The 24,015-nt window shown below is 42.0% G+C and overlaps 1 protein-coding gene across 2 annotated transcripts in view; it reads left to right on the top strand.

The window, feature by feature from the left end:
• SLC26A4 (solute carrier family 26 member 4) overlaps positions 1-24,015 on the top strand; it is a 50,825-nt gene that overhangs the window by 5,378 nt on the left and 21,432 nt on the right. For both annotated transcript variants that reach the window (XM_036101391.2, XM_036101395.2), the window contains 7 exons: positions 6,381-6,491; positions 8,125-8,309; positions 8,876-9,040; positions 15,580-15,732; positions 16,304-16,386; positions 19,801-19,948; positions 20,583-20,696. In XM_036101391.2, coding sequence (XP_035957284.1) covers positions 6,381-6,491; positions 8,125-8,309; positions 8,876-9,040; positions 15,580-15,732; positions 16,304-16,386; positions 19,801-19,948; positions 20,583-20,696 — 959 coding nt within the window. The remainder of the gene's footprint in view (positions 1-6,380; positions 6,492-8,124; positions 8,310-8,875; positions 9,041-15,579; positions 15,733-16,303; positions 16,387-19,800; positions 19,949-20,582; positions 20,697-24,015) is intronic.

Below are 24,015 nucleotides of genomic sequence, written 5' to 3'. Positions count from 1 at the left end.
AAGGAAGTGTTTTAGCCTGGAGTGTTGTCCATAAGCTTTTTTGTCTGTCCTCCTTCCTTTTTTTAATCCATCCCCTTATTTTAATCTCTGGCAAAATGTCTTAACAGCAGTGTTTTGTTTTGTTTTCCTTTGTTTTGTTTTAAACAGGCTTTATATTATATTTCCATTAGCATCTTAGAAATCTGTCGCATAGTTGGTGAATCGCAGTATGGGCATTCTCCTCTGTCCCCCATCCCCATTGTCTTGCTTCTGCTATCCCCCCAACTCTACAAACCCCTGGACCATGAAAACAGAAGTCTCACTTATTTATTATAACTTGATGGGGCATCTAATTATAGTGCCCCAGGCACTAGGGATGCTGACGTGAATGAGCGGTACCACCTGCCGTCAAGGATCTCATGGTCCCTGGGAAAGTGCATGATAACAATTCCACAAGGGCTGTGACAGGGGGAACAAGGCCTCGGAGGTGAGCTCGCACAGATGCTCACAACCCAGCCTTAGGGGACTGGGACTAGCTTCCTGGAGGCTGAGTTGTCAGATGGAGTTTCCGTGAAGGTTAAGTCTGAGACTGCCCAATGATGAGAAGTAGAGTCGGGTGGGGATGTGGGTAGAAAGATGGCTTGAAAATGAACTACTTCAGAAGTTAGTAACAGTTGTTGAGCAATGTCCAACCTTTGCCCATAGAGCTCTCAAGATTACTCAGAGCAAGCCAGGTAGATTTCCACAGAGGAGGGTATTCTGCGGCCTCAGTGTGGAGCGCCTGCCTGACCAACCACGGTTTCCACCACAAAGGTGGATGGGAGAGGAGGTAGGGCTGGGCAGTACATTAGTTTGATGATGCCACGTGCCCATTGGGGACTGTAAAAACTATAACGTAGCAACACTGTGTGACTCCTAGAGGACAGGAACCATCGAATTAATGGTGTTTAGCTAGTGCCTGGCATGGAGACTGGCACAAAATAGATGGCTTCATAAACACTGAGTGAAGAGGACTGAATTGCTTTTCTGCTGATGAATCATCTTTATAGGTAAAAAAATGGTATTTCAAGCTCTAGCTCCCAAATTTTCATAGACAAGTATCTTATAAGAATTAATCCTACTTTTAATTTTGTTTATTAAGTATCAGACACTATGCTTAAGGGCTTTGGCCAATTATCTTGTTTAATCCTCACAAAAATAATTATTAACTCCTTTTCAGTAGATGAGAAATCCATTAAATCTTTTTCTATCTCTATAAAGTTATCTTTGTAAAGTAAATTTCTGGGAGGTCAACCTGGTTCATTCATGCATTCATTCATCTTTCATTCACTTAATACTATTTATAAACCAATTCTGTATGCCAGGTGCTCAGCCATGAAGATTCAGTGGTTTATTGACAAGCACAGGTACTGACTTCACGGCGTTCCTTTCAAATGGTGGACGTTAATTTAATTAAAGTATTAATTAAATAAATAAAGAGATAAAGCAAAAAAATAATTACAGATTGTAATAGATTTAATCCATTGTGTTGGATTAAATACTCTGTACTAAGGATTACTTTGAGGAGGGAGTATTTATTTTAGATAGAATGGTCAAGGAAGGCCTTGCTGAAGGGATGAAATTTAGTCAGAGATCCAGAGGATGAGGAGACGCCATGGAAAGAGCAGAAGGGAGAGTGTTACTAGGCAAAGACCCAAGGCCAAAAGGAGTTCAGTGTGTTTCCAAGGGAGTTGCAAGAAGAATTCTAGTGTGGTGGGTGCAGTGTGTTTGGGGGGAGGGTGAACAGAACGAGATAAGATTGGGCAGGGCTGGGTTAGGATGAGGCAGTGAGGCACTTGCTCTCAGGAGGCTTCCTTAAATATTGTGCCTCAGGCACCTGACTTGCCTCACCCTCCTCCCAGCCCCGGAGGACAGTTGTGTCAGCTTAAACCAGCTCGAGCAGGAGACAGATCTGCACAGATCTGAAATGTATTTTGGAGCAACCATCACTGGTGTCTACTGATGGATTTAGCATGTCGATGAAAAATCCCAGATGGCTCCAAAGTTGTTGGCTTGAGCAACCGGGTAGATGGTTATGTTACTTATTAAAATGGCAAAGACGGGCTAAGGAGCAGGTTTGGGATGGAAAGTAAAGAGTTTCCTTTTGGACACGCTAAGTTTGAGATGTCTGTGAGACCTCTAAGTGGAAAGGCCAAATATGGAGTTGGAGCTATTACAAGTGTGCAGAACAGAGGAGAGGTCTGGGCTAGGCAGACATAGCAGGGAAGCATCCCTGTAGAGGCGATCTTTACAGGAGTGGGAATGCCTGAGACTACCCACGGAGAAAGGTCAGATGGAAGAGAAGATGGCTGGACCATTCAGAGGTCAGGAAGAGAAGAGGAGGGCCACAGAGAACTGTGAGAAGGCTCAGGAGGTTGGAGAGAAAGAGCAATTGGAGGGATGTGGGGTCAGAAGCCAAGAGAGGAGGTTGTTTTTAAAAGGATTGAGGGGCAGGGCACCTGGGTGGCTCAGGTCATGATCCCAGGGTCCTGGGATCGAGCCCCGCATCGGGCTCCCTGCTCAGTGGGGAGCCTGCTTGTGTTCCCTCTCTCGCTGTGTCTCTGACAAATAAATAAATAAAATCTTTAAAAAAAAAAAAAAAGGATTGAGAGGCGATAGTGTCATACTCTTCAGGGGAGAGTTTGAAGATGGAACACAGACAATGCTTTTAAGAACATTTGCTGTGTGGGGCGCCTGGGTGGCTCAGTCGGTTAATGTCTGACTCTTGGTTTCGGCTCGGGTCATGATCTCAGGGTGGTGGGATTGAGCCCCACATCAGGCTCTGTGCTCAGTGCAGAGTCTGCTTGAGATTCTCTCTCTTTCTGCCCCTCCCCCTGATTCCACGCATGCTCTCTCTCTCTCTCTTTCTCTAAAATAAATAAATAAATCTTTAAAAAAAAAAAAGGTTTTCTGTGAAGCAGAATAGAAAAATGGCTGTAACCAGAGAGAGGTAAGGGATAGAGGTAGAATGAGGGGGGATTTAGGTTTCTTTCAATAGAAGAGATACTAGAATATATCTGGGAACTGGTGGGAATGTCCTTGTAGAGAGAAAGGCGTCTATGGCCCCCGAGGTGGAGGAGAAACTGAAAGTGGCGAGAAGCGGGGGAACTGCAGCTGGGGCTCAAGGACAGAAGTAGGCGGGTTGCTTCTTAAAGACAGGAGGGATATCTCCTCCATTTTTAAAGGAAGAAAGAACAAATGGTACAAATACAGAGGGGTTTGAAATTATGGTGAAAAGCAAATTAGGAACATTTCTTATGGATTCTTTGTTTTAGGCGGAGTCTAAGATTCATCTCTGAACCGTGTCTGTGTGCAAAAGGGGGAGGGGCAGTTTGAGGAAAGTACGGGAGATCTGAGTCTTTTTCAGAGCAACTGCATGGAGTTGAACCACCAGGCAGTCCTGGGGACATCAAGGATAGGGATAAAGTGAATAAGTTAATCCTTTAGAAGCCCCACAAGAACAAAGAAATGTTGCAACAAGGATTCTGGAGTAGGTAAGCTGAAAGGCTGGGAGGCTATAGTTTGAGAGAGGGAGCTCAAAATTGACATTTCAGGGGCGGTCCATAGTCTCTAGTGGTGGCAAGATCCATGACCCATCTCTGGCTGGCGGGGCAGCTGAGGAGTGCGGGAAGAACTCACCAGAGAGTGCAGGCTCAAGTTACTGAGAAACCACTGGTTGCTAATGATAATGGGATCTTTTTGACTTTTGTTATTAAAAAAAAAAATGTTACCACCAGGCAGCAAAAGATCAATGCAGGCCTTTTAAGCTATCTTCATTCCCAACTGCAGGGAGACTGCTCTCCAGTGTCTACTTTTGCCTTCTAGAGGCTTTCAAATGTCTGTTAGCACCACCTTTATCAGCATATGCCACCGTCCTACACATGAAGGGTATCAGCACAGAAGTTCCGTGGCTTAAATCAGTGGCTTAGATTTCCTTACAAATTGTGTAATTTCAAAATTGTTGCACCAAAATCCTTTATAAATAGAGATGATTACAGTCTATTTGAGTAGCAGTTGTCCCTAAGTAGGACACTGTATGGAAACAGACAAAGTCCCCATTTTCTCAGGCCGGTAAAAACTGCACAGTTTAGGGAGGTGAAGTTTGAGAAGAACTTGGGAAAAGAACATAGAAAATAGGTTGTTTTTATTTTCTGCTCCTTCTTTGCTTGTCTTCCCTTTGGGGAGTCACCTTTCCACTCCAAGTTCTTGGGACGAGTGATTATTGCCATTTCTTGTTGTAAGTTATAGATTAAAACGATTGCATCAGTAATACAGATCATTCTAGAATGCAAATTCTGTAAGGGCAGACACTTTCTTTTGGCCACTTCCATATCCTCCAAAACCTAGAACAGTGCGGGCACATGGTAGGTACATAATCAACAGTTGTCAAATGAATGCCTGAATGCTTATTGTAGGAAACCAGAAAATACATATAAGGAACATGAAAAATACCTCCTCCACAAACTAGAAGTCTCCTTTGATCCTACCACCTAGACAACCCATTAATATTTTAGTAAATATCCTACTAGACACATAAATGCATATCTTTTTTTTTTTTAGATTTTATTTATTTATTTGTCAGAGAGAGCACAAGCAGGGGTAGTAACAGGTAGAGGGAGAAGTAGGTTCCCTGCTGAGCAAGGAGCCCGATGCAGGACTCGATCCCAGGACCGTGGGATCATGACCTGAGCCGAAAGTCAATGCTTAATGGACTGAGCCACCCAGGCATGCCCACATAAATGCATATCTATGTAAAAGAATAAAACGTCAGAATGATAAGCACTAAATTCAGGATAGTGGTTGCCTTCTGGGAGTGGAGGGTGGAAGGAAGACGTGATTGAGGAAAAGTACACAGAGTTGCAACTTTACTGGCAATTTATTTCTTAAGCTGGACGGTGAATACATGGGTCTGTTAGCACCACTAATTATATAGTCTTTGTATATGGAAATGACTTTGTATAATATTGAAAATCTTTACAGATTTTTTTGTACATGCAACATCTTTGTTTACTTTTATAAAAGTGAGAGTGTGCATACTACCACGATTTTTTATAAAAGATTTATTTGAAAGAGAGAGAGCATGAGTGGAGGGGGGAGGGGCAAAGGAAGGGGGAGTAGACTCCCTGCTGAGCAGGGAGCTCCGCATGGGGCTCCATCCCAGGACCCTGTGATCATGACCTGAGTTGAAGGCAGATGCTTAATGACTGAGCCACCCAGGCACCCCCTTACCATGATTTTTTTTTATTATTATGTTATGTTAATCACCATACATTACATCATTAGTTTCTGATGTAGTGTTCCATGATTCATTGTTTGTGTATAACACCCAGTGCTCCATGCAGAACGTGCCCTCTTTAATACCCATCACCACCTTACCATGATTTTGAATCCTGCTTTTCCTTACTTTTTCCTTTGTTCTTTACATATCTCCATGTTAGCAAATGTATTCCTATACATCACGTCCATTTCATTTTACAGAATTACAGTATGTAAAATATAATTCAGTTAACCACTTTTCTGTTTTGAGACATTCATTCAATAAATAATTCGGGGCACTTGTGAGCCAGCATATTTAGGTTGTTTTCTGCCCTTTTTAAAACTGCTATAAAATGTAATCCTTTGTTAAGAACCCAGTGATCAAAGGGCTTGATTTTTCTCTCACTGTGGGTGAAGTGTGAGGAGGCAATATGTAGTAAGATGTGCTGACTACCTAAGAAGTATTTAACCAGGGAAAAGAAGGCATCGTTACGGTCTTCCAACTCCCATGTACATGGAGAAGTTGAGATTTCTCCACACTGCGCCGTGTGGCCCCAGAGGCTGCTTGGGACAGACAGCCCCAGTGGACGAGCTGCGCTCCTTGAGGGAAGCCTAGTAGAGCTGTCTCACCTGCTGCCGTGGACAGTTGTCATAGTTTCCTTTGTTTGGATCTAACTTCTGTTCCCCAACAAGGAAGGGGGAATCACAGTGCAACAATGACTGTGTCCCTCCGGACACAGAGAAACACAGCATTCACACGAAACGTCTGTGTACACAACTGCTCTGAGCCTTTGGACTGAATTGATGAAGTTTTTAACCAACTGACTTGACTTTCTTTTTCCACTCGTCTAATCAGTGGATAATTGGATTACTGATCAATTCAATCAATTTATTTAAGCAGGTGGTGCGTGAGGATGAATCATTATCTCAGCTGATCCAGATCACGTTCTGCATCCTAGCATAACCCCGGACTATACGCAAAATAAGGAAGACCATGCAGGGCAAGCTGCAAACTGGGGATATCTATGAAAAGGCCTTTCTTTGCACAGTAGAAAGAATACCCTAACTTTTGTTTGTGAATTTAATCATTTTGGATGTACTTTCAGGCATGGCATACGCTCTGCTAGCTGCAGTCCCTGTTGGATATGGTCTCTACTCTGCTTTTTTCCCTATCCTGACATATTTTATCTTTGGAACATCAAGGCACATCTCAGTTGGTAATTATAAGCATATATTGCAATTGTATTTATTCACGTTTAATGTGTTTTAGCTATATATATATATATATAAGATGTTTCCATATCTTTCTTAATGTTTTCTGGGAAAATAGGCCTTCAGTGTTTTGCGAGATTATCCAATTCAATGATGCAATGGTTCTTCTTAGCTTTCAAAATACCATCTCTTTGGTATTAGGTTTATACTTCTCTCTCTTTTTTTTTTTTAATAAAAGAGGATAAAATTGAAAGATTGTCAAAATTACAGCCTACCTTCAAATTCTAGCATGTTTTCATTTTAAGAAATGTAATAAATTTGACTCCATATTTAGAAAGTGTTGTCTTCCAAAATACAAAATGACAAGGGAAAAAAATCTTCAAGAGGTCCTCAAACCTACTGTTTTACTAGACTAACTTATCTTAAAATTACTTAAATTTACTAAATTATGTTCATCAAATATATATTCATCATTTCATTAAAAACTGTACTCATTTTAAGTCACTAATATTGGAAGACTGGCAAAATTGTGCCAAAACTATTTAGAAACTAAGCTTGGCTTTCTTTCTTGGTATGACTCAAAATAGGCTTATTTTCTGCTGTTCCTAAAATTTGAATTCTCTTTTGCTGGAATGTTCTAGTAAATGAATGTTTTAATGCTATTTTGTGACTTTGACATTTATACTTGAGATAATTTTGCGCCTACATCCATCTGCTGGCTAGACATGTCTACCTGGACAATCCTCTTGAGACAAACAAAATCATCTCCAGCCCATATCCTCATCCTTAGCCGTATTATCCCCAGTATCTAGCATATTGCCTTGGCTATGGAAGGAGATCAGGAAGAAGCTATTGACTGAAAGCATTTTCTCACCTGGGAGAATCAATCAGTATCAAATGCTTGACAACGTGAAGAACATAGGAGCTGATTTTTTTCTCTTTGGTATTCTATACATTTAAACACTCCAGGTTACTGGATTTGGGTACTGAGCCCTCCCAACTGTTAAGGCCTTCCATGAACAAAAGATAGGCTCACCATCATGGATAAAAATATCAGGAGTGATTGGGAGAAAAGGAATACTTTTAAAACACAGAATCTTATAGACTGGCATATGATATGAAAAAATAATTTGTCTTGAAAAGAGAAAAAGAGAAACTACATACTCTCTTTGCTGTTTCTTTATCCTAATCTGGACCTTGTGATATTGATCAAGGTACTCAGCTCCACAGAGATCAGGGCATTGGATGCTCTAGGAAATGAACTTATATGGAAATAAGATAGAACAGGTAAGGATTCAGCTTGTTTGCCACCTCTGTCAGGAAACCCTTCCTAGCAACTCCCCACACCCCTGCCCCAATACGCGTGAAGACCTCGCAAAGACAAGTTAGACAACCTTCCTGTGAATTCACAAAGCATCCGGAGTGCTGTATTATAATTGCTACCTACATGTCTCTCTTGCTCATTTCTGGGTCACGAATGCCTTGAAATGTCTGCTTTGTAGCTTCCTTTGTGAACAAACAAGATTTTCCCAATCACAGCTAATAATTTCACACATCTTTCTAATCCTACATAGACATGTTGGACCTAAACATTTGTGATGAATAATTATTAATCGGTAGAGGCTTTTTTTCCCCCAGGGCCGTTCCCAGTGGTCAGTTTAATGGTGGGATCTGTTGTGCTGAGCATGGCCCCGGATGAACACTTTCACATATCCAGTGGTAATGGCACCGCCTTCAATGCCACCGTGATAGACTATGTGGCCAGAGATACGGCAAGAGTATTGATTGCGAGCACCCTTACTCTTTTGGTTGGAATCATACAGGTAATGGGATTACAAGTACAATATGGATCGGCATGATTTTTATTTGAAATAACTGCGTGTAAAGCATGTGGACTTCAAGATTCATTTAAACGCAAAACCGAGCAATTTATTGGACCCCCAAAGTTATTTTCTAAATTATATTGTTTTAGGTCAGATGCTGAAATAGTCAGCAAGACCCCACTTATGAAGGCTCGAGTATCATCAAAGTCAGAGACAGAAAAAAAAATCAGAATAACATGTGTGATTCAAATGAGGATGAGGGAGGGAAGTGTGCAGAACCAACAAAGGAGAAAACAGTGTCCTGGTGAGCAGAGCCATGGGATCTGAAAGGCACAGAAATAAGCCACATGATTTTTGTTTTTCTTATTACATATCTAGAAATACTTCAAGGTTCAGATTACCACAGTTTCCAAATTTCAGAGTGATGGAGGGGCATTCCTACAAGTATTTTTGTGTTATTAGCAGGCTAACCAGAGTTTTAACCGGTATTAAGTTTAACTCGTTAATAGTTCAAGAGAGTTGGTCCTTCTCTCAGGCAAACGTTAACTTTTTCTTTCTTATACTAGTTGATATTTGGAGGTTTGCAGATTGGATTCATCGTGAGGTACTTGGCAGATCCTTTGGTTGGCGGATTCACAACAGCTGCGGCCTTCCAAGTGCTGGTCTCACAGCTGAAGATCGTTCTCAATGTTTCCACCAAAAACTATAATGGCGTTCTCTCCATTATCTACGTAAGTGTGGCTTCTTACCCCGGGCATGGCTCACTGAGAGAACTCTCCTCTTTTCCTCTTTAACCTGCGTCTGGAGAGTGTAAGTTCCTTCTCCATCCCCTACTTTGGGATGCCATGGAAAACATTCTTCTTTGAAAGCAAGCAATAGAATCAGGAGTAACGCCAAAGATGGCACATTTTACAAATCATTGTTCTCAGCTGGTCAAAAATGGTTTCAGAAGTGTCACTGCACTTAAAAATATTAATGATAACAAAGGGGTATAGTGAAGTGAAGTCTCGTCTGGGAGGCCACGGACCTGAGTTCTTATCTCAACTTGGCCTCTGATAAGTTGAGTGACCATAGACACACCATGGGGGATAGTGACTGAAAGCTTAGGTTTGGAGCTGAATGACCTGGAGTCATGTCCTCACTCTACTGCTTACTAGTTATATGAGCAAATCACCATGCCTCAGTTTCCTTCTCTGCCAAATAGAGTTGGTAATAGTATCTGTATTCATAGTTAGGTTAAATAAGGGTGTAAGAAAAGCACTTGGCCCAGAGGCTGGCACATAAGTACACAGAAAAAGTAGTTAGGCTGGAATTATTATCTCACATCTCAAGGCTTCTTTCTTTTTTTATTTGTAACATAAAATGACTGGAGATGTAGCTCTAAAGCCCTTTCTAACTGGGAGAGTTCGTAAAATGCATAATGTAAATGTCTCAGCAATTATAGATGAAAAGGAACATTAGATTCGGAGATGATTCAACATGCAAAAGAGATGCAAAAGAAGGATGTAGATCACACTAATTAGATTTGAAAAAGTTCTTGGATCTAAATATATGTTCTATATAAAGCATGCTATTGATGCTTGAGAATGATAATGATAGTAACGTGATGTCATCTTAGCTTGGGGAGAATGAAACTATGCAAAAATAATGTGCTAGCCTTAGGAATGGAGTTTAAGTCCTTTAGTGACCCACAGATTAGCTTTTAAGACAACATAAGGCCATGCATCCATATGTAAAAGTTAGCGAGGTGGTCAGGAATTTGCTCGGTTTCACGACAGTGCCGTAATCCCACATTGCCCTATCCATTCAGCAAATACTGCCCAGTGCCTGTGGCCACCTACCGTGCTGAGCAGTGGGAACAGGTAGAGGAGGCAGTCTAACAGTGATCAGTCAGGGGCTTTGAATTTCAATAGAGCTGACTTGGAATCTGGGTCCCACTACCCACTACCTACGTGATTTGGGGCATGTCCTATTTAACGTCTCTACCCCTCAGTGTCCTTCATTGTCAAATGGGAATAATAACAGTAGCTGCCTCTTAGAATTGTGAGGATTAAAAAGGAAAATCCGTATAAAGCACCTAGTACACTATCTGGCTCAGAGTTAAGAGCTTAGTTAATTTATTATTGTTATTGTTATTTTCATTACTAAGGTGAATAGACCTCATGGAGCTTACTGTTCACTTCCCAAGGAGCCAGCCAATTAATGCAGGCTGTTTTTTGATTCAGAAATATTTTTGTCATTGTTGCTTTTTTTCGTACCGAGTGCTTGGTTCATTTTGAAACCTTCTGACTGCCTTTCTTGGACAGGGCCTCTCACCTTTGCTGTCCTTGGCACGTTTGGCTTTTTCTTGCTTTCCTACTTTTCCTGTCAACCGTTCATTCATTTATTCCTTCATTGTCATTCATACAATTCATCTATTCAACAGGTATTTATTGACTGCCTCCAATGGGCTAGGAACTATTTACTCCCCATACAAATCCACTGACCCCTGAATCCACCAAGAGACCCCTTACTGAATGTATTCACCTCTTCGTGAACATTGCTTGACTTGCATCCACACAGATCACAAGAGGCTTAGGCCAATGGTTAACCTGGTTCCCTGGCCATTGGGGGACCTCTACAGATGATAATAGTTCTTCTGCTCTCCTAGGACTATGTTGGGTTTTTTTTAAGCTTTTATTTTAACTCCAGTATAGTTAAGATACGGTGTTATATTAGTTTCAGGTGGACAGTACCGTGATTCGGTACTTCTGTGTATCACCCAGTGCTCATCACAAGCGCATTCCTTTGTCTCCTCACCTATTTCCCCCAACCCCCACCATTCGCCTCCCTTCTGGTAACCATCAGTTTGTTCTCTATAGTTAAGAGTCTGTTTCTTGTTTGCCTCTTTCTTTTTTCTTTTGCTCTTTTTTTTGTTTGTTTCTTAAATTGCACATATTTGTGAAATCATATGGTTTTTGTCTTTTTCTGACTGACTTATTTCACTTAGCATAATACCCTCTAGCTCCATCTACGTTGTTGCAGATGGCAAGATTTCATTCTTTTTTTAAAAGATTTTATTTATTTATTTGACAGAGAGAGAGAGAGACAGCTAGAGAGGGAACTCAAGCAGGGGGAGTGGGAGAGGGAGAAGCAGGCTTCCCGCAGAGCAGGGAGCCTGATGTGGGGCTCAATCCCAGGACCCTGGGATCATGACCTGAGCCGAAGGCAGACACTTAACAACTGAGCCACCCAGGTGCCCCAAGATTTCATTCTTTTTGATGGATGCATAATATTCCATTGTATATATATACCACATCTTCTTTATCCATTCATCTGTCAATGGACATTTGGGCTCTTTCCGTATTTTGGCTATTGTGGAATTGCTGTAATGAACATTGGGGTGCATGTGTCCCTTCAAATCACTATGTTTGTATCCTTTGGATAAATACCTAGTAGTGCCATTGCTGGGTTGTAGGGTGACTCTATTTTTAACTTTTTGAGGAAACTCCCACACTGTTTTCCAGAGTGACTGTACCAGTTGAAATCTGGAACTGTGGTACCTCCAGTTTTGTTTTCTTTTTTCAAGTTTGCTTTGGCTATTCAGGGTCTTTTGTGGTTCCATACAAATTTTAGGATTGTTTGTTCCAGTTCTGTTCTGGAACAAAATGCTATTGATATTTTGATAGGGATTGCATTAAATGTGTGGACTGCTTTGCGTAGTACAGACATTTTAACAATATTTGTTCTTCTAATCCATGAGCATAGAATGTCTTTCCATTTCTTCGTGTCTTTCCTAGGACTATGTTTAAGACAAAACTTGCTGCAAATGATCCCACTTTCAAACAGGGACAAAAGTAACCAAGAAATACTAGAGCAAGGTCAAAAAAAGTTTTGAAACCAAACACAATTGTTATGTGACTGTTGAACATTATTCTTGAAATCTTAGGTTAAAATGTGTCATAGAATTTTATGAGAAATTCCTCCAGAGCAGTCAGGTTAGATGAAGATATCTCAGTCTTCCCTGTGTCATCATGACTCTAAGCTTGCTCTTCAGAAAATTAAGGATCAGCAGGTTTGGAAAGGATTGCATAAGGGTTGAATGAATCCCTCAGTACTTGAACAGAGAATTTTGTTTATGACATAACCAGATGCAATCATTCGTGAAAGAATCCTTCAACAAATGCAGAGTAGTAGTGGATTCCTCCAGGAAAAATTGGAAGATTGTTGTAAGATACTTTCCCTGGCATGTAGCAGTTTAACATCTCTTTTGTTGTAAGGTTGTACTTTGGATTGTTTCCCTCCCCCAACTCCTCCCAAAAAAGAAAACAATACAAAGAATTGGAGGAGGAAATATGAGGACAGTAAGAAAAACTAAAACTTTAACTAACAAATGCCAGAGCCACTGAGGATAGGTTGCAGAAGGGGGAATGACAGGGTGTTGTTGGCAGAATTCAGAATTCAGAATAATACTCCTCATGCCACCATGTAGCTGCTCAATTACGTAAGTAAATCACATAGCGCATTTAAGGGTGATTATGTTTTCCTATCATTCACTTTGAATGGCTTGTCTCAATAGGCAAAGCAAGACTTTCTGCTTGCTTACCGAAATTATGCCACCTCCTCATTTCTTCCTCTAACGAGGAGGAAGACCACACTGAAAAGTTCTGCCCAGATGATGAGAGTTTTGAAAGCCACTGTTAGACTTGATCAGACACTCTTTTGAATCTGTTTCAGTATGTAAAAATTAAACTATACTAATAAGGAAAGTAACACTTTTAGGGTTGATCTACGTATGGGCAAAAATTGTTTCTGGTAAGAGGAAATGCCTGACTGCAAGGGGTGATTATAAAGGGTTTTCTCTATTTATAAAGATGGATTAAAATAAATTTGGCGCCAGAAGTTAGCTGATAAGTTTCCTCAAATGTAACAGCAGGTATATATTTGTTTCTTATGGCTTCGTACCCCCAGGTAATGCTAGGCAAAGAAGGAAGAAATTATCTTAATGAAATGGTCCTAAACTTCTCCAAGCATGGTAGGAAATAGAGTAAAATATTTCCCATCACTGAAATGGTCATTATTATGATTTAGGTTGAAATATGGATTCATATGTGTATCCACATTTTAAACATATTTTAGTAAGTATTTTAATAGTAAACTAAATTAGAATTAGTTTTCAGTGCTTTCTTAGAGCCTTGTTTCTATTATCTTTGAGTACAATCTGACTACTTCAGTTTTATTTCTACATAGACTAAATTTTTTATTGTAGAACTTTTCACAGGAGATACCTCAGTATATAAGCAACTAATATATTTATATGCTTGTTTAATGCAATTGTGTAATATAAACTGATTTTGTTTTTTGCAACCCATATTACATTTTTAATATACCAGAGATGCTTTTTATTCAAAGATTTAAGTGACTCTCATAGATTAACCAACTGAGCCACCCAGGCGCCCAAGTGACTCTCATAGATTAAATGGGAATCCTGGAGTGATCATTTTTGTAAGGTGAAAATGTTTTTATGATTGGGATAGTTATCTGATTGTTTATTTTCAAGTTTGGATTTTTCCCTCTTGAGTTGAAAGTAACCTTTTACTGTATAGACAATTAAGTGAAATATTGTATCCAGCCTGTGAATTAATGAGGCTCGTCATCAGAAAATTGATGATGGGAAGGACCGGACAGCAATACCATCATGACTCTGAGGCATGTAGGACTGTTTGCGCCTATGGCAGATGCCCTAAATTCTTGAGTTATTGTGCCCACTTGTGGTCCTCCTCCATTTTCTCTCTCTCTCTCTTTTTTAGAAGATTGTTTATTTTAGAGAGAGAGAGAAAGGGAGGGGGAGAGAGAGAGAGAGAGCACGTGAGTGTGTGAGCAGGGGAGGGGCAGAGGGAGAATCCCAAGCAGACTCCCCAGAGTGGGGAGCCCCATGTGGGGCTCAATCCCATGACCCTGAAATCATGACCTGGGCTGAAATCAAGAGCCAGATGTGTAACTGACTGAGCCACCCAGGCGTCCCCATTTTCTCTTTTTCAACCTGCTATCATTTGCTTCATCTCTTGTTATCAGTGTAACTGCTTCTAGCAATTTTGACTGACTCCCGGAAGGCAAAGTAAATTTGTTGGTATTGGGTTTAAAGCAAGAGCAAAAATACTCTAGAGTCCAAGAGGCTTCCTGTAAGTCAAATGCTTGAACTCTAGTTCAAGCATTTGGTGGATGTCTTCTGCTAGCATGAAAACTTCTCCTGTCGTTCCCTTACTCTTGAACATTTCCAGAAAGTTGGAGTTGCTGGCAAAATGACTGCTAGACCACCTCAGGTTCTTTATACACAACTGTTATTGGATTGTCATTGTAATTACTTTAAATATAGCTTGTCTATAAAATTAAGATACATGTTTTAAACAATAAGATGCTCCATCCCTTTATTTTCATATAAAAATATATCTATAAAAGGACTCATTAAAAAAAAAGGTAATCTTCACTGAGAGATTATTACCTTCTTAAATCATGCCTTCTACAGGACCGAAGCTGCTGGAACAAAGGTATTAGTGTTCTTCGCTGGGATTCTCCCTTGCTAATTAATCTCCCTTGATTCCCAGAAACCTCCTATTTACAAAACAAGATGAGTTTATTCTTGAGTTGGCTTGTCTGCCCACTTGGAAAGAGTGGCTTTTATTTAAGCCATCTCAGTTCAAGTTTGAACTAAGTACCAAATTAATTTCCAAAAATTTATATTTGAACTATGTTATCAGTTCAGTAGTTTTTCTTTGGCATGAAGAATGGATCAGTCCCTATGTATCTACATGTGAAGTTTTTAGGTATTTTTATTACCACCCGTATCATTCAGGTTGGGGATGAGTTTTACCTAAAATACTGGCTAACTGAGACTTTTTGGTTTATCAGTTTTTAATCTCAATAATACCACATCAACATTGTGAAATTGGGTCACTTAATAGTCCCTGTAAAACCACTTTAAGATATAAACTTTTAAAGCTTTTCTGCAAGTAAAATTCAGTATGTAATGATATTTTTTCTTTTAAAACATCTCATTTTTATTGTAAAAAATGGAGATAAACAAAAAAAGTAGAAATCACCCATGGTTTTACCACTCCAATTAGCCATCATTAATAACTTGGTATGTATATTGCCAAGACTGGATGTTTTTAATGGTCTCTGTATTAGCCAACAGTTTTTTATGATTTTACATGAAATTTTTAAGTGCTGTTTGATGATGCTGTCATGATTTTTCACATGGGGAGAATATACAATTATTTTCTTTTTACAGACTCTGATTGAGATTTTTCAGAATATTGGCAACACCAATCTTGCTGATTTCATTGCTGGATTACTCACCATCATCATCTGTATGGCAGTTAAGGAAGTGAATGATCGATTTAAGCACAAAATTCCAGTCCCTATTCCTATAGAAGTAATTGTGGTAAGTAAAACGTGTAATTAGAAAATTTAGCATTAATGAGTTTGACAAGAAAGAAGTTGCAATATATGTGGAATATTACTCAGCCATAAAAAAGAATGAAATCTTGCCATTTACAACAATGTGGATAGAGCTACAGAGTATCATGCTTAGCGAAATAAGTCAGTCAGAGAAAGAGAGATACCAAATGATTTCACTCATATATGGAATTTAAGAAACCAAACAAATGAACAAAGAAAAAAAGAGACAAACAAAAAACCCCAGATTCTTAACTACAGAGAACAAACTGGTGGTTGCCAGAGGGGAGGTGGGTGGGGGGATGGGGGAAAGAGATAAAGGGGAATAAGAGCACTCTTATCTTGATAAGCACTGAATAATGTATAGAAAAGTCGAATCATTTTACCATACACCTGAAACTAATACAACACTGTGTGTTAATTGTACTTGGATTAAAAAAAGAGAAAGAAACCAACAGGGTGACCTTCCTAAGGAGGAGATAAAAAAAGGGGGGGAGGCAGGGAGTTGTTAAAACATGGAGTTTTTTATTTTTTAAACCTCTTTTGTTTTATTTCAGACAATTATTGCTACTGCCATTTCATATGGAGCCAACCTGGAAAAAAATTACAATGCTGGCATTGTGAAATCCATCCCAAGGGGGTGAGTGTGGAGTTCTTCTTAGGCAATACGAATATATTAAGTCAGTATTTTCTATTTAAAGGAACCTTCTATTACAAGCTTCATTTCATTTGTGTTCCTTGAATAGTCGTCTCTGTGTATGATCTTAAAGAAGCACCCATTTGTGCAAACTATCAGATAAACTGTGTGTATAGATAAAGTTCAAGCCATTTGTTGAAAAGCAGCTCCTATATGCTCTGTTTTTTTCTTCATTTCCTTAAAATGTGGCAGGACATGTACAGTTAACCACCAGACTCCTGACTTAAACTCATATGTATAATTACAATATAATACAAATAGAATCATGGTTAGTAACATTTATCACACTGAGAACAATCTGCTTAAGGAATAAGGGACATCTGGCCTAAATTCTCCACCAATGAGTTTAATCAATCTTAGATAATAATTATGTCATTGATTCTTATGAATAAAATACATCATCTTAAGGGAGATTTTGTATATGTTTGGTAGTTTGGTGAATTAGAAGAGTGGAGAGCTGAGTTCCTTCGTCCACTTCTGTCACCACCTAGATGGGGTGATGGTGGAGTGGGGGTGGGGGTCTCCTATAAAACAAAGTAAATTCTTAATTTGGGCTTGTTCTGAAATGCCAATGAGATCTCTCATAAAATGCACCGAATGGACCAAGCGCACTACGCTGTAATTTTATCACACAGCATTAAAAAGGAAACCCAGATGTTTACTAGATTGGTAACATTAACTTCCAGCAGTTATGACCAGATTTACCGTTAGATAGCCAACAGGTACTAGTGCCAGAGGATGTCACTGTCATCATGTTTGTTACCACTGCTTTTGAAGTGACGTGCTTTGCACTTGTACTTGAGAGTGTGGCACAGGGGGAACGGGAAGGGGAGGTCAGCAGAATCACAGAGGTTTTCTCCCAGTTGCCTTCTGAAGGCCACTTTTCCCTTATGGTCGGAGTGGTGGTGCATTTGCCAAATGTTCAGGGCCAACCTGAAGTGAAGAGACGCACTTGGCATCATGTTTATCACGCCTGACTGTCTGTTATGGGTCCTCTGGCCCTTCAGGGACCCACCGCTCCCCACCCTTATCTTTTCAGAAATGTGTCCTTCACCCTCACTCCCCTTCATAGTGTTATCTCATGATAAGGCCAGACGTGGGAGGGTTGGCTGTAGCCAAACGGGGCCACTGAAGAAGGGCAGGAGGTCGACTCAGAGGTTGTTAGAAGGTGTCCAACCTGGGCCCCAAGTGAGTGACTTGGGGCAAAAAATCAGCACTGCTAGGTTCCAGCAAGGTAATTCAAATGGATGGCAGGTGTGCAGCAGACTTAGGGTCTCCCTACATTTACTGAGTACCTACTATGTGTGTAGGTACTAATTACTACTCTTATCATACTTCCTTGACTCCTTCCAATAACCCTATGAGAAGAGTATATAGTCCCCATTTGACAGCCAAAGAAACTGGGACTTGGTAAGTTTAAATAATATGCCCAAAGTCAGTAAGTCAGTTACTTACCAAGCAATGGAGCCAGCATTCAGGTCCTTTGACTTCAAGTCTCTGTGCTTTACACTTTGTGATCCTGGGGAATCAATGACCTGGTAGAAGGACCTGGAATTGGAGAAGTAGGCAAGCAGGCAGGCAGGCACTGGGCATCAGGTCGCAATCAAAGCTGAACTCTTTGCAGGACTGGAAAGGTATCTGGACAGACCGAACTACCTGAAGTAGGGCTGAATGGGTCTCGGGAGTGAGTCACAAGACTGTTATATATATATATATATATATATTTTTTTTTTTTTTTAAAGGTTTTATTTATTTGTCAGAGAGAGAGAGCACAAGCAGGGGGAGCGGCAGGCAGAGGGAGAAGCAGGCTCTCTACTGAGCAGGGAGCCCGATGCGGGACTCGATCCCAGGACCCCGGGATCATGACCTGAGCTGAAGGACAGACACTTAACTGACTGAGCCACCCAGGTGTCCCCACAAACCCAGTTTTAAGAAGTGGGGTCTAAGCTCACGTCCGTACAAGCAGAGATGTGATACTAATCCTGTGAGTCAGGATGGGATGTGGGAGAAAAGGAGTCTGGAAAATAACCTCACCTGTGGGGCGAAAAAGGCCCCTGGGGCAGAGAGCCAGACAGATCTTGTTATGCAGGAAATCAACATTCATGCCTGGGCCCTACTAAATGACCTTGAGCAAGTCACTTCACTTTTCTGGACCTCAGTTCCCTTATCAACAAAAGGAGAGAGGTAGATTCAACCATTTCTAGGATATTAGATTAGCATATTAATTTGGATGATATCAGGATACTAGCTAGCTCTAAATTTCTATGGTTTTCTGTAATAATCTCATTTCTGCTGTAGCACTTCCCTCTAATTAGAGGGGAAAAATGTAGTTTCCTATTAAAGGAAACTCAGACATAAGTGAGGTAGGTGAGAGATTCTTTCGGTGGGGTTTTTGTTTGTTTTGGAGGTTTTTTGGCTAGGGACCTCTGGATATACACTCTATGGATAGTCATCAAGATACAGGTACATGAAAGCCATTCCCCCAGTTTTCATATCTGGGGACAACTGAATGATTATAAACATGTAGGTTTCCTTCCTTCCTTCCTTCTTTCCTTCCTCCTTCCTTCCTTCTTTCCTTCCTCCTTCCTTCCTTCCTCTTTTTCTCTCTTTCTTTCCTTTTTAAGTGGGCTTTTCCGCCCAACATGGGGCTTAAACTCACAACCCTGAGATCAAGCATCATATGCTCTACTGACTGAACCAGCCAGGTGCCCCTAGGCTTATTTCTTTACATGGTTTGTAGAATAGCTCTGGTATCTCAAACAGTAGTCGTTTGACCCCACAGTCACTGGGAAGTCTTAGTCATTGTGATTCTGGAACATTCTGATAATTACATAAATGTAATCTTTTCCGGACTCAAGATTTTAAATATCATGGCTCTTAAGATATGGATTTTCTACTTAGCTCTTTTAGCATCTTCTATCGCTTGTCTCTTTCATAGACCTGACCTCTCTTCATACAAGGCAAATCTCATTTTATGGCCAGACTATCTTTTAAATTCAGAGACCTTTAAGATAAAATTGTGTGAGGAGAAACACTAACGTGTGAAATGGCATGGCATGGGATTATATATTACAGAATCCATAATGACAGGCTTATTCATGTCAGGGGTCTAGATAAGGCAGCGTTCGTAGGCTCTCGAAGAGCAGACAAAGAGGTCAGCCCATGAGATAGCACCAACTTTGAATTAAAAACTGTAAAAGCAATGCTACCACTTACTTGTCTCGATGTGCTTTTCCCCTCGGGATCAAGCACTTTCATGCCTGGCTTGGGGTTGGGTGGGTATAGCCTTTGGCGGGGTAGGAACAGAGAATTGTGGTCAAATCCTCACTGCCCTTTTCTCATTCAAAAACTCACTAGGTTTTTGCCCCCCATACTCCCACCTGTGAGCCTGTTTTCTGAGATGCTGGCTGCCTCATTTTCCATCGCCGTGGTGGCTTACGCTATTGCAGTGTCTGTGGGAAAGGTTTACGCCATCAAGTATGATTACACCATCGATGGGAACCAGGTATAGTCACCCTTGCGCTGACCTGCTTTTGTAGGGCTGCAAAGAAGAAAAAGGCATGAGCAGGATAGATTTTGTTGTCTGCTCAGGAAGGGATCGGTTGCTTCCACAGCCCTCGTTGAGCTGGTTTCCCTCTTATGCGTGCTGATTTGAAATTACTTTGAAATATGCAGGCTGCATCTCTTTTCTTTCTGAAGTAAGCCGAGTTTTAAGAGTTAATTCAGTCAGGTCATAAATAACATTCAATGCTCACGTATTAGGTCAGCATGAGAATTCTTCATGCAGTCCAGTGTCTCCTGATATATTTTATGTAATGGGAGCTATGATTTGGCAAAACCACGCACCAAACACCATCGATGATGGTTGTGACTGCTTTAAATTGAGGCGGTTCACTGCAGTAAATACATGCAGGGCCGTTTTTTGTTTTTGGGTTTGTTTTTTTTTTTTTTTTTTGCGGGCATATGCTACATTGCCAGGTTGCTTCTTTTAAATTGCTCACAAATGTGCAAGTGTCTGGGGCTACCAGACAGGGTGGGCTTGGGAGTTTGCTTTCTTCCTCTGCTTCCTTAAACACTGGGCGAGGGTCTTGCCAAGTGATTCTATTTGTAGCATCCCTGTCCCCCGGTCTCTGCCTTAGGAATTCATTGCCTTTGGGATCAGCAACATCTTCTCGGGATTCTTCTCTTGTTTTGTTGCCACCACTGCCCTGTCCCGCACGGCTGTCCAGGAAAGCACTGGGGGAAAGACCCAGGTAAGGCACAGCAGTGTGGGGGGGGGGTCTGTCTCCTGCGGGGGATGGGCCAGGGGAGCGGCGCTCAGAAAGGCTTGCACAAGAACCGAGCAAGGCAATTAGCCTTTGAGCACCTAGGCTTATGCCTCCTGAGAGGATCCGACCCAGGGCTCCTCCATCTCCTCGATCCATCTCCTCACCAGAAACCTCTTAACCAACATTCACGGTTGCCCAGTGCCCAGATTCTCAAAGGTATCTCTTTGTGTCAGGGCTCAGTTGGCAGGTGGCTACACTCGACCTGCGTTTCCAGGGACAATAAGAACTGACAAGGAATCAGTGGTGAAGAATGCTGATTTTTATCAATTTGTTATCTGGGGATAGAGAAGGCCGAGCGTGAGCACTTCAGGGCATTAGTGAGGTATTGTATTTTCAGGAGAATCAAAAGTGTCTGTGTACGTTCCCTTCCCAAGGATCAGGAACTTCCTCCGGAGGCCTTCATCCCATAGAACAAGTTTGCCAGCCAAGGATAGTTTGGTCATAACATTTGGCCTTCTTCTTGAGGACGATTTTTGTTCCTGAAGTTCCGAACGTGGGTTTAATCTTGCCTTTTCACTGTGGTTCTAAGTTGTTGCGTTCACAAAGTGACCCAGAATCCGGCATCCCAGTTCGTCTCTGAATCACCCCACCTTCGACTGGCCAGAAAGCTCAGACGCCGTTCTCAAAGGCTACCTTTCTAGCCACAACAGGTGGGATCAGATTTGCCAAAACAGGTGGATGGGGGCAAGGCACAGGCTCAGGAACTGTGTTTCTGTCGTGCCTGGGGACAGGCGGCTCCCTCCCCACACAGAGCTATTGTTTCAGAGTAGAAAGGGCATTGAGGCTATAAAGGAGGTCGTCCTTGAATCCAAAGTAAGCACTACAACACACACACAGTCGGCAGATAGGGCTTTAGTAAGGCAGAGACTTAAGTGTACAAGAGATTAATTGAGAAAACTAGTGACTCCCTGCAGTGGCTTGTCCAGGGGGAGCTTTAATTGTCCCCAGGGTGCACGTGATGCTCCTCTCCCATTTATAATGGATCTCTGTGTGGGGGGATTGGAAGAATGGGCCTCTTCCAATTTCTTGGCTCCTGTTGAACAACATTTAATTTTAATTTTCAGAATTATTCTTTTTAAAATTGAACTTCCTTTTTGGGGGTGGGGGGGCAGGCCTTTCTAGCTCTGAGGGAGCAGGGAAGACAATACAGCCTGTCCCAGGAGGCTGAGCCAGGGGTCTGTGGTCCAGGGGGAGAGGTCAGAGGTGATTTCCAGAGCTGCCCCCGTGTTCTGATGGTGGCTGTCAGCATGAGAGTTTCCGCTGCGTTCATCGGAGATGGGGCATTGACAGACTCTCCAGGGCACGGGGCTGGATGCGGGTGCAGGTGGGTCCCCGACTGGTGATGTCCACTCTCCTGCTGTGGCCTCCAGGCTCAAAGGAGGCACGGGCCAGCCGCCCCAGGAAGAATGCCCGTGTAAAGCGATTCCTTTGAGGGGATAATGGTGTTCTGGTAAGCTAATACCCACCGCCACACACAGGCATGTATTATATTTAGGAATGAAGGGTGCCAGGATTTCAGTAGTGAAGAATGAAGCAAGTACAGAAGTGGCTTGATATTTAATTACTGAAATGTATACTAAGTTCTGGGGTTAAAAGTCTAAGTGCCTGGACTGAAATCCAGGGACTCATGACCACAGAAACCGGCAGGTCTTCCCTTGTTGTGTGGCTTCTCGTGTTTTCTCTTCTGTTGGGGCCTCAGTCTCAGCATCTGTAAAATGGGAATGTTAATTGTATCCACCTCAAAGGGATGTTGTGAGGATTGAATAAAAACGTCTGTAAAGCCCTGGCTCATACTCGTAAATGCTGATTGTTCCTGAGGAGCCGTGTAGTCCCGGGGTACAGATGTCGTAAATGCTGATTGTTCCTGAGGAGCCTCGTAGTCCCGGGGTACAGATGTCGTAAATGCTGATTGTTCCTGAGGAGCCGTGTAGTCCCGGGGTACAGATGTCGTAAATGCTGATTGTTCCTGAGGAGCCGTGTAGTCCCGGGGTACAGATGTCGTAAATGCTGATTGTTCCTGAGGAGCCGTGTAGTCCCGGGGTACAGATGTCGTAAATGCTGATTGTTCCTGAGGAGCCTCGTAGTCCCGGGGTACAGATGTCGTAAATGCTGATTGTTCCTGAGGAGCCGTGTAGTCCTGGGGTACAGATGTCGTAAATGCTGATTGTTCCTGAGGAGCCGTGTAGTCCCGGGGTACAGATGTCGTAAATGCTGATTGTTCCTGAGGAGCCGTGTAGTCCCGGGGTACAGATGTCGTAAATGCTGATTGTTCCTGAGGAGCCTCGTAGTCCCGGGGTACAGATGTCGTAAATGCTGATTGTTCCTGAGGAGCCGTGTAGTCCCGGGGTACAGATGTCGTAAATGCTGATTGTTCCTGAGGAGCCGTGTAGTCCCGGGGTACAGATGTCGTAAATGCTGATTGTTCCTGAGGAGCCGTGTAGTCCTGGGGTACAGATGTCGTAAATGCTGATTGTTCCTGAGGAGCCTCGTAGTCCCGGGGTACAGATGTCGTAAATGCTGATTGTTCCTGAGGAGCCGTGTAGTCCTGGGGTACAGATGTCGTAAATGCTGATTGTTCCTGAGGAGCCTCGTAGTCCCGGGGTACAGATGTCGTAAATGCTGATTGTTCCTGAGGAGCCGTGTAGTCCCGGGGTACAGATGTCGTAAATGCTGATTGTTCCTGAGGAGCCTCGTAGTCCCGGGGTACAGATGTCGTAAATGCTGATTGTTCCTGAGGAGCCGTGTAGTCCTGGGGTACAGATGTCGTAAATGCTGATTGTTCCTGAGGAGCCGTGTAGTCCCGGGGTACAGATGTCGTAAATGCTGATTGTTCCTGAGGAGCCGTGTAGTCCCGGGGTACAGATGTCGTAAATGCTGATTGTTCCTGAGGAGCCTCGTAGTCCCGGGGTACAGATGTTGTGCCTGAGACATCAGAAAGCAATGGTTCCTGAATGAATGAATGCAGTAATGGGGATCAGTGCTCATTAACGGTTTGCAGCACATCCTCAGATTGTAGCAGAGCTTAACGTTACAACCTGTTCTTTCTCTCGCCCCACCTGCCTGACTCCTACCAACTCACCAAAAACTAATTCTGATTACAAACTATTCTCAGCTCTGATTACCTTCTCACTTATAGAAGAATCATTAATTACCTAGTGATTGAATGTGCTCATAGACATAAAATCTACAGCAATTCCCACAATCCAGCCTTATAAAGTAAGTACAAGTAATGGATCCCTTACAG

The sequence above is a fragment of the Halichoerus grypus genome, chromosome 12 (genome assembly GCF_964656455.1).
Source record: "Halichoerus grypus chromosome 12, mHalGry1.hap1.1, whole genome shotgun sequence".
Classification (NCBI taxonomy): domain Eukaryota; kingdom Metazoa; phylum Chordata; class Mammalia; order Carnivora; family Phocidae; genus Halichoerus; species Halichoerus grypus.
This window is presented reverse-complemented; position numbering and strand designations above follow the sequence as displayed.